General features: G+C 37.5%; 1 protein-coding gene across 2 annotated transcripts in view; it reads right to left on the bottom strand.

Moving 5' to 3' along the window:
- Positions 1 to 15,658, bottom strand: part of PRKD3 (protein kinase D3) — an 85,202-nt gene that overhangs the window by 38,098 nt on the left and 31,446 nt on the right. For both annotated transcript variants that reach the window (XM_042246269.2, XM_042246268.2), the window contains 3 exons: positions 6,934 to 7,072; positions 5,049 to 5,180; positions 4,101 to 4,258 (listed from right to left, as the gene is read on the bottom strand). In XM_042246269.2, coding sequence (XP_042102203.1) covers positions 4,101 to 4,258; positions 5,049 to 5,180; positions 6,934 to 7,048 — 405 coding nt within the window. In that variant the 5' untranslated portion in view covers positions 7,049 to 7,072. The remainder of the gene's footprint in view (positions 1 to 4,100; positions 4,259 to 5,048; positions 5,181 to 6,933; positions 7,073 to 15,658) is intronic.

The following is a 15,658-nucleotide window of genomic DNA, read 5'->3' as shown; positions in this document are numbered from 1 at the left end:
AAATAAAAAACAAAACCTTAAAATTAGTTTATAACATGTTCAAATTCCTTACCAAGAAATTAATCACAGGAAAATTAAGTAAATTCAGAAGGGTTAGTGCTGCTCATGTTGAGCTACCGAACACAACATCTGAAAATATTTTGAAACAAGTCTTGGTTTTTAAAATCTATTTTAATAAATACTAAAATATGTATTACATATTTTACATACATATATATGTAAAATATGTATGTAAAAATCTTTTGTTAATAATGACAGATGTAAATTAAAACAACTTTACCCTTAGTAATAATGCTTTAATAAGTTCCTTGATATTTTAAGTATATTTCAGTTATACTGACTTTTCCTCTCAGGTGAGCAAAAAGGAAAATTAAAGAAGACGTTGGTTAAGAATTTTTGTGTCATTTGAGGGATAAATGGATTTTTAAACTATGACCCTTTTTATGTATACCAAGGAAACAATCAATTTAATTCCAGGTCAGATCAATATAGCCCATCACATTCATTCAACATTCATTGACTGTCCTTTACTATGTATTGGAAATATGAAAATGAATACAGTCCATATTCTCAAGGACAAAATCCAAATACCTAACTGCCTTCTAGACGCACCAGAGAGCTTGCTGTAGCTGCTTGCCTCTTCACTGCCAGGACTGCCTTCTATAACCAGTAATGTGGGTAACTCAGAATTGAGTCACTGTACACTGATATGTTCAACGAACAGAAGCCAAAAGAAATCAAAAGACAGAGAAGTGTACAGGAGAAATGAGAGGAGAAGAAAATAAAGGGCTTTTTTTCTGAAGGAAGTAGGAGGAAGGAAAAAAGAAAAGGACTGACCACTGGAGGAAAGCACTATAAAAACAACACAAATACAGCCTCTGCTGGATAGTTTTTCAATAACGTGTAGCCAGAAACGTTCTAAAGCAAATTACGAAGCAATTTAAGAAAAGTACAAAAAGAATGTTAAAACCCAAACCAAACTTGCAGACTTCAGCTGTCTAAGGTGTCCTGCTGTAGTCTGGCCCAACCCTCCTCCAGGTACAGAGCACCGTCAGCAAAAGGAACACTGAAGTGATTCCTCAGAGCTGATAAAGCAGCCAGCAGGAACTAGAAACGGATGCCTTCAGCTTTTGCTTATCCCTGGGCCCCTAGTCTAGTGGTGACTCAACACTGTGTTTCTCTTGCTCTGCTTCAACCACTTAGTCTGTGTCTCAAGCTTAAAACATACATGTGGAAAGACTGACCTGAGTTATACTTAAGTCTTCTACTTAGCAGTACAGTGATTCTTAACCTTTTCCCCATCTCAACACCCTTGAGCAGACTGCAATCTAGCCAGTAACTGGTTTACCATCTACTGAGTGAAGAAGGCAAGAAAGGTACAACAGACTTAATCAGAATTTGGAGGATAGAGAATGCTGGTAGAATTACCTAGAGCACTTGGCTAAAACAGGACCAGTGAGAGTAACTAGAATTGAGCGGAAGCTCTTTTCTTACATTGCTTTAATGGCCCTCTTTACAAATTACTTATTAGCTTAAATTCTTTCTTTCTTATTGGTGTATAGCCAGAAATTTTCTGAAAGTAATCTAATTATTTCCACAATGTGTGTTTAAACTAATTTTGGCTGAATTGCTCATAAAAACTTCGTAACAATATTGCCAACTCTTAATCATATAAAATAATAAAGGTGATATAAAAAATTTAAAGGGGGCAATTCCCCAGTTATATATATTTGACTTTGGAACATTATTCGGTGAAAGAAGTATCTCCACTTTTAATGTGCACACTTAAGAATCAAGAATTTCTTTCTACCTTGATTCTGTACTGTTCCTGCAAAAATTTTCCCAAATGGGGAACACCCTGGTGGTCCAATGTTTAGGACTTTATGCTTTCACAGCCAAAGATGCAGGTTTGATCCCTGGTCAAGGAACTAAGATTCTACAAGTCATGCAGTGGGGCAGGAAAAAAATTTTTTTCTCCCAAATGCACTGAGATGAACATTAATCTCTCTCATCTCCAAACAGCCATCACTCAACATTGGTTTCTCTAAACCTGGTGGTTTCATTTTAATCAAATTCAATGAACAGTCTATTTTCTTCTGCCTCTCCACCTCTTTACTTGATTCCCTTTACCCTGATTTCAGACACTGATAGAAACTGCCTTCTTACATGACAACCCCAGGGTCAGATTCAAAGGCTTCTATTCCAAACTGGCCTTCTCTTATGTCAGTAGTCAGTGAAGTTTAATATTTTGACTCCTTAGAAACTTTTCTTCCTCATGTTTTATCTATGAAATCAGGACAACAGCTACATGCCTGCCAGGACTGTGGTGAGGATTACACAAGAAAAGATAAGTAAAGCATCCCAGCATGAAGACTGGCATCTGACAAGTTACAAGGCGCTTCCTGCACAGCCACTTAGAATGAGTTCTTCTCTAAACCTGGTTCAGACTCGGGACGCTCCCATCTCTTCACTGTTTCCTTTACTCCTTTAGATTGTCCGCTTTTACCATTCTTCCTCCCTCTGATTTTCCTCCATGAGCTCTCAGCTCTTCTTACTGTGTACCTTCATTTTTGAGACTGTATTCTTTACTACAGTTTCTACTTGTTCTAAAACACTCTGCACAATCTATCCAATTCAAACATGTCACTCTCCTTATACTTCTGTAAAGAACTATCTTCCGGGTAAAATATATATGAATAAATTAAAACTGAATACCTTATTCATCTGCTCGGTCCTATTATTTCCTAATCTTGTAATACTCAGTGGGTATGGCTGACAAACCAGTGCCATTTGTGGGGTTCTTAAAACAACATATGTTCATTCTACAGTTCCCAATTAGAGCCAAGTTTCCCCGTGTAGCTTGTGTGTAAAATGCATTAACTTTTCTATTATCAATCTTTCCCTAAATTTTCACGTGTATTTATAATTCTCATTCTCAGTTCTAATGCTATAGCACTCATTTTATACTTTAAAAATGTCATAGTAGAGCTATGCAATGTGGAAATGTGGGATTTTTGTGAAAGAATTTCAGAAGCTTCTATTTTAGTTCCTCAATTTAGCTAAATCTTGTGATGAAGCTGTCAAGACACCAGTCCAATGGCTTGATTTTGCCATTAATACACAGAAGGCCAAAGGGGTTACAGAAATAACTAAATTAAGACTGTAATCTACAGATGGAAGTTATTTAAAGTAGTACCAAATAAGTAAGGCAGTTATTTCTTTCTTCCCCAATCTACTACTTTTACCCTTCAGGGGTACAATACATGAGGAAAAATCATTGATTTACACGTAAGCAGATCTGGGTTAAATTCTAATATTGCTTACTAATTTGTTCTGTGACTTCAGTCAAGTCACTTGATAATTCTGAGTGCCAGCTATCTCACAGTATACAGACCTCACTGGAATACTGTAAAGATCAGTGATGTCACTCAACACTTACTCATTTATGACTGAGAGCCCACTAAAGTACGGTGGGCACAGTGAGGCAAAGAAAGACATGAACACTGTCTTCTCCAAATAGATAAACTCCTTGAGGACAATCTAGTGTACAAATACTGTGATATTATGGTAGAATGCTATACACACCATCAAGGAGGTTTGAAAAGTGGTATGGCATTCAGAAAAATAACTTCTAGGTAAAGGGAAATCAAGTAAGGTAGCTGTTGAGCTAGGTCTAGAAAAAGCATATAGGATAGATATCAACAAGAGCAAATGTAGGAGGATGGGGAGAAGGATGTGTTCAGGGAATACTGAATATTACAGATTGTCGGAAACGCAGAATATATAGAGGTTTTCTTGAAGGGAGCGATCTAACTGGTTGCTGACTATTAAGCTGTAGTGCAGTGTGGAGAGCAGGAGTCAGGATAGTGGTTAGGAGACTGATCTCGTGGTTCAAGTGATAAGGTGATCTCAAACTATACAACATGCAATTCATTGCTACTGGTAAGCCCTGTTTACAGTGATACATTTTAAGTTTCTTAAGTGTAGGAATGCTACTGTTCTTTAGTATATAACTTATGATTTAGGATGATGTCATATACACTGTAGAAACATAAAGAGTAAGTGGTAAAAATGCCCTCTATTTATCTTACAGGACATACCTCTTCAGTGGGAAGGGCTACATAGTCAGTCTGCAGGAGTCTTGGAAATGAGAGGCCAGGTCCTGGCAGGGATACATTTGAGAGACGTCTCTTTCTCACACCACTACAGTTATTTGGAATCTTGAAGGCACATCGTTTATGATAATTTAATCCACAGCCTAAATAGATTTTAAAAGGTTAAAAAAATTTTTTTCACTTAACCATCTAATTGCATACATTAAAAAAAAACAAGTGCTTCTTTTATTTTCTCTGGCAGCAGTAGCTATCCTAATGAAGAATCCAGACAACAAGCTAAGAATGGGAAATGTGTAGAAAGGTTTATTTAGAAAAGTTAGGTTAGCTAAAGCAGTGGTTTCTTCAAGTGTGCTCCCCAAGGCAGCATCCAAGAATTTGTTAGAAATCTAATAAATTATTGGGCTTCACCTCAGACAGACCTACTGAATCAGAAACTGGGGACGGGGCCTTGCAAAGTAATGTTTCAGCAAATCCTCAAGGTGATTCTGATACATAGTGAAGTTTGAGAACCACTGGCTTAAATAACTTCAGCAAACTGTGGACTATGACATGTGAAAATTACATGCAATTCAGATTTCAGTGTTCATAAATAATTTTTTGGAACACAGCATTCTCACAGTTTACCACTTGCCCATGGCGATTTTCATGCTACAATGGCAAAGTTAAGCCACTGCAACTGAGACCACATGGCCAGCAAAACTTAAAATACCAGCATGTACCCTCTGGTCCTTTACAGAACAGGTTTACTGATTAATCAGATGTGCACCTGCATCCTACCCTCCTGGCAATTCTAACACAGAACAACCAGACTGCTCTGCTTCCAAACCTTGGGTACTACCTAGTCACTGACCAATGATCTTATTTTTTCATTGATGATTAAAGAACGTAAATGTGAAAACTTATTTCAAATTATCAAAAATTTAGAACACATACCTTCACATTTCAGTCCCTGGCGTACCAATCCCCAAAGCATCTCACCACAGTAATCACAGAAAGTAGGCGCTTTGTAAGAATGCACATAGAGAGTATGTGGACGAATCTGGAAGTCTTCTACTGTGGCCAAAGCTTTAAAAATAAGAAAAATATTCAAATAAACCCTATACTTGCAGTTGTGATAAGATTAAGAACATCAACCATAGTCATTTATGTCAAAGTATACAGAACCTTTCTTTTTCTGAAACTTTCATCTTTCACCCATAAAAAATTATTTTAAGACTTTAATATCATGGTTTTTGAACTTTATTTTAGGAAGCTGACCAACTTAAAATAATTTGATCTCCAAAAGTATGTATTTTGTCCTCCAAAAGCATTTTCTTGGAGTTAGATTGCAAATAATTGTCATATTTATTTTAGCTAGTTAAAAACTATTTAACTTATAATGTACTGGGAAATAGAACACTAAATTTTAAAAAATTATAAAACTTAACATTAACTTATAGCAATGTTTCTGGGAGAAACGCACTCAGTCCTCATTTAGGATCCCACGATACACTCTGTCTGCTCTCCACAGTCCCAGTGGATTAGAAAGAGACTCTTTTCCCTTCTGTGAGCAACTCAACAGTAGCAGATGCTTCCATCATCAGACATCCTTTCAACATCACCTTCAAGTCACTAATGGATATCCCCGTGGGCTGATGTAGGCTCCAGAGCAAAGAAGGAATAAATATGAGCATGACCACCCAGGAAGACAGGGAGTGAAGCCCCTCTACAATGAAAAGGAAGACAAGGACTGGGATGTGTACAGAATTTGGGGTTGTGGTGGAGAAGATAAACAGTAAGGATCAGAGACTAATAAGGAAAGGTGGTGATCAGAAAGAATCTCAAGACTCCAAAGATGAAACTGGGAAGAGTGAAAAGAATGGTGGCAAGATGCTGGACTCTTGGCCTGGCCTTTCTTCCTTTCCTTCGCTCCCATCTCTTCACTTCTTTTTTATCTCCCTCTACATTTCTCCTTCCCTCTTTCCTTTGCTGCCAAACACAAGATCTATAGGCCTAATATACACATTTTTTATTCCTTGACACTTCTCACTAGCTATCGTGCCCACCTGCTGTCGGATGAGGTAACAAATAGCAGGGGCTAAGGAACAATGGATGGCAAGAACGGGTGAGAGGGGAAAGGAGAGAATAAGAAAATGTCCACGAAGAAAAAGAAGAGAAGGAGCACTGTTTAGGTAACAGAATCAACCAATACTGCAGTTTCCTCTTCCACATTTTCATTATTTCTTTCTTTCTTTTCCTTCTGATTTTCTTTTCTAAATCGTCACAGAAATGGGAAAAAGAAACAGAATTTCAGTGTAATTGTTTAATTTCTTTGAGTCAATAGAGGAACACAGTCCTCTTCCAATTCAACTGATAATTCCCTTAGCTTAGTAACACTTTAAATAATTCAGGGCTTATTTCCCTGGGGGCTCCCCTGGTGACTCAGATGGTAAAGAGCCTGCCTGCAATATGGGAGACCTGGGTTTGATCCCTGGGTTGGGAAGGTGCCCTGGAGAAGGAAATGGCAACCCACTCCAGTGTTCTTGCCTGGAGAATTCCATGGACAGAGGAGCCTGGTGGGCTACGGTCATGGGGTCACAATGAGTTGGACACGACTGAGCAACTAACACTTTCTTTCTTATTTTCCTATTTTCTTATCTGTGATGTAACCTTCCTGAAAGTAAAAATCATATAATAACCTTATAATAGATGAAAGAAGTAAGCAACTACAGTATTTACAAAGTATAATTAAATATAGCATTTAGTTGAAGTTCCCCCACCCAAAAAGGCTCTTTGGGAGGAAAAAAAGGCAACAAAATAAAAGAAACTATTTACTTACCTGAAAGAACAACTTCTACTAGGTCTCCTTCATGTATTTCATCTGCTGAGGTAATGAGCTGCAGAATATTTTCTGAGTTCATATCATGGCGAAAAAGAAGAATTTTGTCATACATGCCAAAGAATCCACACTCTGGAAACTGTAGGAAAACAGTCCTATATCAGTATACTCATTTCATAAGTAAATGTCTCAATCTTATGAAATAATTTTAAATGTACTTTTGTTGTTGTTCAGTTATCAGGTCGTGTCCAATTCTCTGCAACCCCATGGACTGCAGCATGCCAGGCCTCCCTGTCCCTCATCATCTCCTGGAGACACTATTTGCTAACAATTTTATTAATATCCAGAAAAGATCAACTCTGTGCTTAAGCACCTTGGTTAATTCTCAAGTTCAAAAATATAAAGGAAAGCAATATAAATAATTACTGATATCTTAAAACATTTCTCTCTTAGAAGTACAGAATTTCTTTACTCAGTTATTGATGAAGAATACAATCTTCAACTTAGTGCTATTCTTACAAAGACTGAGAGATGAGCAGTCTTTCCTGTCCTTCAGAACTGAGCTTCCCATCTAGTCAACTACCAGCCATATTGTTGTTGTTCAGTATGGACACATGTAGTTATTTAAATTTAAGCTAATTAAAAATAAATTAAAAGTTGAGTTTCTCAGTCTAGCCATATTCCCTGTGCTCAATCACCATGCTAATCTAGCTTGAGTAATCAACTGTTATTTATGCTTTCCTTTAACTTTTACATCTTGATGGTTTAGTAAGTTTAATATCTTCTTTATGGAGTCAACTCACTGTATCCTCTAAATAAGATATCCTGACCTTGGATGATTTTTCCTTGTTCACATCCAGTTGGTTTTGTAATGAGCAGTTTGATCAGGTAACTAATCAGGTTTTCCTGTTTACTTTGCCCACTGAAAAAGGCCAAGCCAAACTTGTAGCCCACTTTTACATCAATTAAAGATCTTACGGCATATATTTTAGGTGCAGATACCAACCTGGTTCATCTTACTTTATGGCCTTAATTTTCCCATTAAAAATTTTTATATACATCTCTAAAAAGGTCTCAATTCCGGGGGAAAAAGTTTAATTTTTAGGAATTGAAAATAATGACTTAATTAGAAATTTTAAAGTTTACTTGCATTTTAAGAAACCTCAGTTAATAAAATGTAGAAATATTTAGAATTTTTATAATACTATACCTCTTTTCAATATTTGAGTTATGGATATTTTTAAAACTTCATAACATGCTGTAAACAGATCTAACAGCATGAGAATTTTCCATTGAAAAGAGTTACACAGAATCAAAAATTATTTTCATTAAATTTTAACTTAAAATTTAAATTTACTAAATTTTATTTAATTATTAAATTGGAAAATACCTAATGGAGAGTAAAACTTAGTTGCAACTAAAATACGACCTTAGTTGCAACAATTCTTAAGAATTAATAACGAAAGGATTCCATATTCCATCCTTATAAAATCTCTAACAAAATATTTGTATGAATACAACTCATTTTAAAAAGTCACAATTTTTTTTTTAATGTCTTCTAAGTGTACAGTCCTATGGTGTGTAAAGCTAACAGTCTTTGCCTTCCAGGGGCTTACAATCTAGTAGAAAGAAATAAAACAAATATATAACATGATAAGAGAAGTGCCAAGAATGAAAAAACCCTAGAAGAGGGAATAAAAAAGATAGACTATCCCTTTAAGAGTGCTATTTGAGCAGAATCATAAAAAGAGAAGCAAGATTTCCATAGGCAGAAAGTGAAAACGAAAGGGTCATCACTGAGAAAGTAGGAGGTAAATGACAAAAGGGAAGTGGACTCTGACTACTGGAGAATGAGGTGGTGGTAGGCGGCGGGCAGGGACAGAAAAAAGGCAAAAATGTACACCAGAGCCCCAGACAGACCATACAAACAGAGACACTCAGCATCTGCAGAGCTGGGTTCTCAAGCTTTGCAACCTACAAACTATAGCACCTTAGATAAGCTGCTTAACCTCTCAAAGCTCAGTTTCTTGTCTATAAGTTAGGAATAGTAAGAGTACAAGCTTTTATTTTTTATGGTGCACCACATGGCATGCAGGATCTTAGTTCCCAGGGATCAGACCTGTGCCTCTTGCAGTGGAAGCATGGAGTCTTAACCACTGGACCTGCAGGAAAGTCCCCAAGAGTACTAGCTTTAAGTACTTCTCGTCAAAATTAAATTATTTGACAACTATAAAACACTCAGCACTGTGATCAAATAAACACTAGTGGTTCACATTATTCTATATCCAAAGTGGGAGAGACCAGGGGTACCAGAGCAAGGCACAAACATGATCAATTTTAAAAGGATAATGCTAACAGCACTGAGTAGCCGGGACTGGAACAGGAAGCGACAGAGTAAGCTCCGGAAGAAGGCAGAAGCTACGGTTCAGGAGAGAGGTATCAGGGTCTGGATTATATAGAAGACTGGAAGCAAGACAAGAAACACTTCCCTCTAGAAACTACATTTGGTAAATTATATGGATCACTAATACTGCTTTGACCAAATCAGAACTCCCTACAACTAACCATATCAATGAGAGAAGAAAACATAAAAAATTAATGGCTTAGCAAAATTACGAGTATTAACAATATTTAAGACATACATTGTGTACCAAGCTGGAAAGCCATCAGTGATGTGATGGTAAAGAAAAAAGTAACTTTCTGGACTAGCAAATGTTTACATACTATATTCATCTATATGGTTGAGAAATTACACAATTCTCCAAGGGAAAGGAAATGTAATAACAAGTCTGTGAAAAAGAGTTTTGCTATTCATGATTATATAGGTGTGTTTGGTAAGACATTTAGGCATTCTATGAAAACAAGGGTCCTTACAAAATGAAGTAACAGAAACTGGCCTGAAAAAAAGAGACAGAGAGAATATTAAATATTGTCACTGAATATCAGGAAACAGTGTTACCCACCATTAAAAATATTATGAATCTTGAGGCATGAGTATTTCAAAGATAAACACTTAAAAAGTAGAAACAAGGAAATAAACCATAAACACTCACTTAAAAAAAATCTAAACAATTGTAAGGAACAACTCCATAAAATACAAAAAAAACTCTGTTAATAAGCTTTGAATATATAGAAGGTTGATGATTGTTTAAAATTCAGAAATTGGTTTTCAAGTAGGAATGAATTTGTAACATCATGTCTCACCTTTGGTCACACACTAGAATCATCTGTAGAGCTTAAAACCACGTCTCCTATTTTCACCCTAAGCATCTTTATCATTGACTTCTTTGGAGCAAGCATGTTTGCCACATAACTTACTGCCCATAAGGCAATTCTGCCATCAAAGATAAAATAACTGGTTGACAGTTTGGTTTCAAAGTATATTACCATTTCTTCCACTTGGCAACATTATCAATGGCTTTACTAAACTGACAAATGAGTCAGATGCTTTACTGTGTGAGCCACCAGGGAAGTCCTGACAAATGAGGATGATTTGCCCCCAAATGATCTGGTTTCTTATTTTGAAATACACTACACATCAGAGGAGAAAGAGGCTGAGGGCCTTAAAGGTGCAGAACTCATCCCACATTTCCCACAGAATTTTGGAATGTCTACCAACAGACATGTGACAGAAACAACACTGCAGAAGAAAGCTTTCACAACACAATACAAAGCTTGGTTACAAACATGCATCCCAGTATTTGGAAAATGACACCTCTCTTAATGAAGGAAGAAATTTTAGTGAAAAAGAATAAGTGCAACGCGGAACGAGAAGAAAACTGAATAAGCAAAAAACCACATACAGTTAACAATGTGTGGGCTAGGAGCGCCGACCCCCATGCAGTCAAAAACCTATGCATAACTTGACAGTTGGCCTCTGAATCTGCAGTTCTGCACCGGCAGATTCAACTGACTGCAATCATGTAGTACTGTAGTATCTGTGAACAAAACACTTGAATGTGACCAAAATGCCTGTGGCAAAGATATCCACAGCAAAGATGCTTAGGGGAAAGTATCAAGAACATTTAAAACAAAACACACGAACATTATTCCTAGATTTATGGTTAAGCTCTAGGGACTAGGACATGGACACCTGATTTCAAAATTTACTTCTATATTATTCAGTGTATTCAATATTAAATACATATATATAGATGCATGCATGTGTGCACGCTAGGCCATTTCAGTTGTGTCTGACTCTTCGTGACCCTACAGATTATAGCCCACTAGGCTTCTGTGCCCATCGGATTCTCCAGGTAAGAATACTGGAAAGGGTTGCTATGTCCTTCTCCAGGGGATCTTCCTGACCCAGGAATTGAACCCGAGTCTCTTATGTATCCTGCACTGGCATGTGGGTTCTTTACTGCTCAGTTCAGTTCACTCAGTCGTGTCCAACTCTTTGTGACCCCATGGACTGCAGCACACCCGCCTTCCCTGTCCATCACCAACTCCCAGAGCCTACTCAAACTCATGTCCATTCCATTGGTGATGCCATCCAACCATCTCATCCTCTGTCGTCCCTTTCTCCTCCTGCCTTCAATCTTTCCCAGCATCAGGGTCTTTTCCAATGAGTCAGTTCTTTGCATCAAGTGGCCAAAGTATTGGAGTTTCAGCATCAGTTCTTCCAATGAATATTCAGGACTGATTTCCTTTAGGATGGACTGGTTGGATTTCCTTGCAGTCCACGGGACTCTGAAGAGTCTTCTCCACCACCACAGTTCAAAAGCATCCATTCTTTGGTGCTCAGCTTTCTTTATAGTCTTTACTGCTAGCAACACCTATATATACAGCAATAAAGAATCCACCCAGGAAGCCCTATATATATATATATATATATATATATACACACACAAACACATATAAACACACACACATATACATTTATCAGTTCAGTTCAGTTGCTCAGCTTTCTTTATAGTCCAATTCTCACATCCATATATGACCACTGGAAAAACCACAGCCTTGACTAGACAGACCTTTGTTGACAAAGTAATGTATCTGCTTTTTAATATGCTATCTAGGTTGGTCATAGCTTTCCTTCCAAGGAGTAAGCGTCTTAATTTCATGGCTGCAGCCACCATCTGCAGTGATTTTGGAGCCCCCCAAAATAAGGTCAGCTACTGTTTCCCTATCTATTTGCCATGAAGTGATGGGACCAGATGCTATGATCTTAAGCTTTCTAATGTTGAGCTTTAAGCCAACTTTTTTACTCTCCTCTTTCACTTTCATCAAGAGGGACTTTAGTTCTTCTTCACTTTCTGCCATAAGGGTGGCGTCATCTGCATATCCGAGGTTACTGATAATTCTCCAGGCAATCTTGATTCCAGCTTGTACTTCATCCAGCCCAGCGTTTCTCATGATGTACTCTGCATAGAAGCTAACTAAGCAGGGTGACAATATATAGCCTTGACGTACTCCTTTTCCTATTTGGAACCAGTCTGCTGTTCCATGTCCAGCTCTAACTGTTGCTTCCTGACCTGCATACAGACTTCTCAAGAGGCAGGTCAGGTGCTCTGGTATTCCCATCTCTTTTAGAATTTTCCACAGTTTATTGTGATACACACAGTCAGGTGGCTCAGACAGTAAAGCGTCCACCTGCAGTGCGGGAGACCTGGGTTCGATTCCTGGGTCGGGAAGATCCCCTGGAGAAGGCAATGGCAATCCACTCCAGCACTCTTACCTGGAAAATCCCATGGATGGAGGAGCCTGATAGGCTACAGTCCACAGGGTCGCAAATAGTCAGACACAACTGAACGACTTCACTTTCACTTTCTTTCACTTTCACAAAGTCAAAGGCTTTGGCATAGTCAATAAAGCAGAAATAGATGTTTCTCTGGAACTCTCTTGCTTTTTTGATGATCCAGTGGATGTTGGCAATTTGATCTCTGGTTCCTCTGCCTTTTCTAAAACCAGTTTGAACATCTGGAATTTCAAGGTTCACGTATTGCTGAAGCCTGGCTTGGAGAATTTTGAGCATTGCTTTACTAGCACGAAATGAGTGCAATTGTGCAGTAGTTTGAGCATTCTTTGGCATTGCCTTTCTTTGGGATTGGAACGAAAACTGACCTTTTCCAGTCCTGTGGCCACTGCTGAGTTTTCCAAATGTGTTGGTATATTGACTGCAGCACTTTCACAGCATATACATAGATGTATAGAGACATACATATACTTTTTTAAAAAATGGACTTTAAATAGTTTGACACAGAAAAATTAAGACAATAGCAGAGTGAGTTTCCCTATACCTATACCCATATACCAGATTCCCCTATTACTGACATTTTCACGGGTAAATTTCTTACACTTAATGAACTAATATTGATACATTATCATTAACTAAAGTCCACAGTTCATTCAGATTTCCCTGGTTTTTACCCAATGTCTTTTTCTTGTCCCAGGTTCCTGTTTAGGATACCATACTTCCCTCAATTGTCAGATCTTCTTAGGCCCTTTTTGGCTGTGCCAGTTCCTTAGACTTCGGGGAGTTTTGAAGACCTTGACTGTTTTGAGGAGAACTGTTCAGGGGTTTTCTCAGATGCCTTATTGTCAGAATTTTTCTCATTATTAGACTGGAGTTACGGATCTTGGTAAAGAAGACATCAGAGGTAAAGTGCCATACTCATCATATCATATCAAGTGAAACTACCACCAACACGACCAACTACTGTTGACGCAGGCCTTGATGACCTGACTGGGCCGTGTCTGTCAGGTCTCTCCCCTGGAAAGCTATTCCCCGCTCCCACTGATAACAGACTCTTTGGAAGTAAGTTACTATGAACAGCCTACGCTTAACACTTGTTAAGGAATGACAAGTTACTTTCCCTGTCTGTGGGGCCCTAAATGGGAAACCTTAAAAAAGGAGGGCTAGCTTTGCGGCTTAGAGCTAAGATGGCACCTGGCGGAAGAGATGAGGGCGCAGCGTAAGTTGTTTGTCAAAACTTTTGATTGGCTCTCTTGATTTCCATGCACACATGATCACCATAGACTCCTGTTACAATGAAGGCACATGACGATTTGACCTTTAACGTGATTGGTGCAACTATGGCATACTACGATTTGACCTTTAACGTGATTGGTGCAACTATGGAAAGTCCCTCGCAAAACCCCCTTGCTTGCCTATATAAACCAAGAGTTTGTGGCAATAAAGTGGAAATGCTTAGACGGAACCCCTGTCGAGTCTGATTGTCTCTTGCTCCCTGAGGGGCTGGGTTGGCGGACAGCAGGCTCACCTCTCCTCGGGACCCCTCGGCTTTGCTGAGAGAAGTTCCACTGCCTCTCTCTTTCTGCAGAGCGCCCCCTGCACCTGTCCTTCAAGGCAGAGAAGCTATATAAATTATTCAGAATTCTTCTATAGAGGAGATTTTTCTATTTCCTACCATTTACTTATTCATCCAAATGTATTATATGTATCTCTCAGTTAGGATAATTATATACTTTGGGATATAATATATATTCTTTTAAAATACATTTCTTATTTCTTAGTATGAAATTTATTTAGATGGCTCAAAATTTTTACAAGAGTGGAGTGCAAAACCTAAGCTTCAGTTGCCCAGTGATCTCCGCCATAGTCAACAACACCGCCAATTTTCTCAATATCCTTCTGAACATATTTTATACGTAGATAGTAGACATGGATATATTTTTTCCTCATTTTACACAAATGGTGGCAAAATATATAAGATAATATATATAATAAGATATATATAAGATAATATATAATATATAAGATATATATAATATATAATATATTTAATATATATAAATATATAATTATATAATTATATATAATATATAATATATATAATATATAAGATAATATATATAAGAACACTTATAAAAAGTGTTCTGTACATTTTTTTCACTTTGCAACATATTTTAGAGATCATTTAATAACAGTACACAAAAATGTTTTTCTTTTTTTTTTTTTTAACAGCTGCACAGTTTTATTTTACCGATTCCCTACTGATGGGATATGGGTTGAGGAGCAAAACTAAAGCTAAATAGTCTTGAGTTCACTTACAAAGTTGGCGAAGTTACTAAACCTCAGCTTCTCTATTTGTAAAACAATACCTACCTTGTAAGGTTATCATGATAATTAAGTAAGTGCATATATGTAAAGAGCTTAAGAGAACTCCTGATGTTTTGAATGTCATATGAATTGAAGCTACTGTTCCCAATCGTTTTTATTACAAACAATACACAGTACATAATCTTCTATATACATTTTCCCCCCATCTTTTGAATATATGAGTAGGATGATTTCCTAGAAGTAGATTTGCCATGTCAAAGAACATACACATGTAACATTTTCTGGACAGTCCCCAAATGCTCTTTACAGAGGCTATACCAATTATACTTCCAAAAGTAACATATTAAGAATGCATGTTTTTTCCTTCATTTCTTTTTCTGTGGCTGTTCATTATGGTTTGTCTCAAGGCATTTTTAAATTTCCTCTTTGACTGCATCATAGATCTGTTGTTTTTTAAGCAGCATGTTGCTTAGTTTACATGCAATTGTTGAGATGGAGTGTGCAGGTGGAGAGACTCTTCCTCCAGTCTTATAAAGCCACTAATCCTCCTGGATTAGAATCTCACCCTGAACATCTTCTTTAACCCTAAGTACCTCCTAAATTTCCTATTTCCAAATATAATTACAGTGAGGGTTAGGGTTTCAACAGATGAATTGCAAAGAGGAGCACAATTCAGTCCATAACAAGTATACCATCAAA

This window comes from Ovis aries, chromosome 3 (assembly GCF_016772045.2).
Source record: "Ovis aries strain OAR_USU_Benz2616 breed Rambouillet chromosome 3, ARS-UI_Ramb_v3.0, whole genome shotgun sequence".
NCBI lineage: Eukaryota > Metazoa > Chordata > Mammalia > Artiodactyla > Bovidae > Ovis > Ovis aries.
This window is presented reverse-complemented; position numbering and strand designations above follow the sequence as displayed.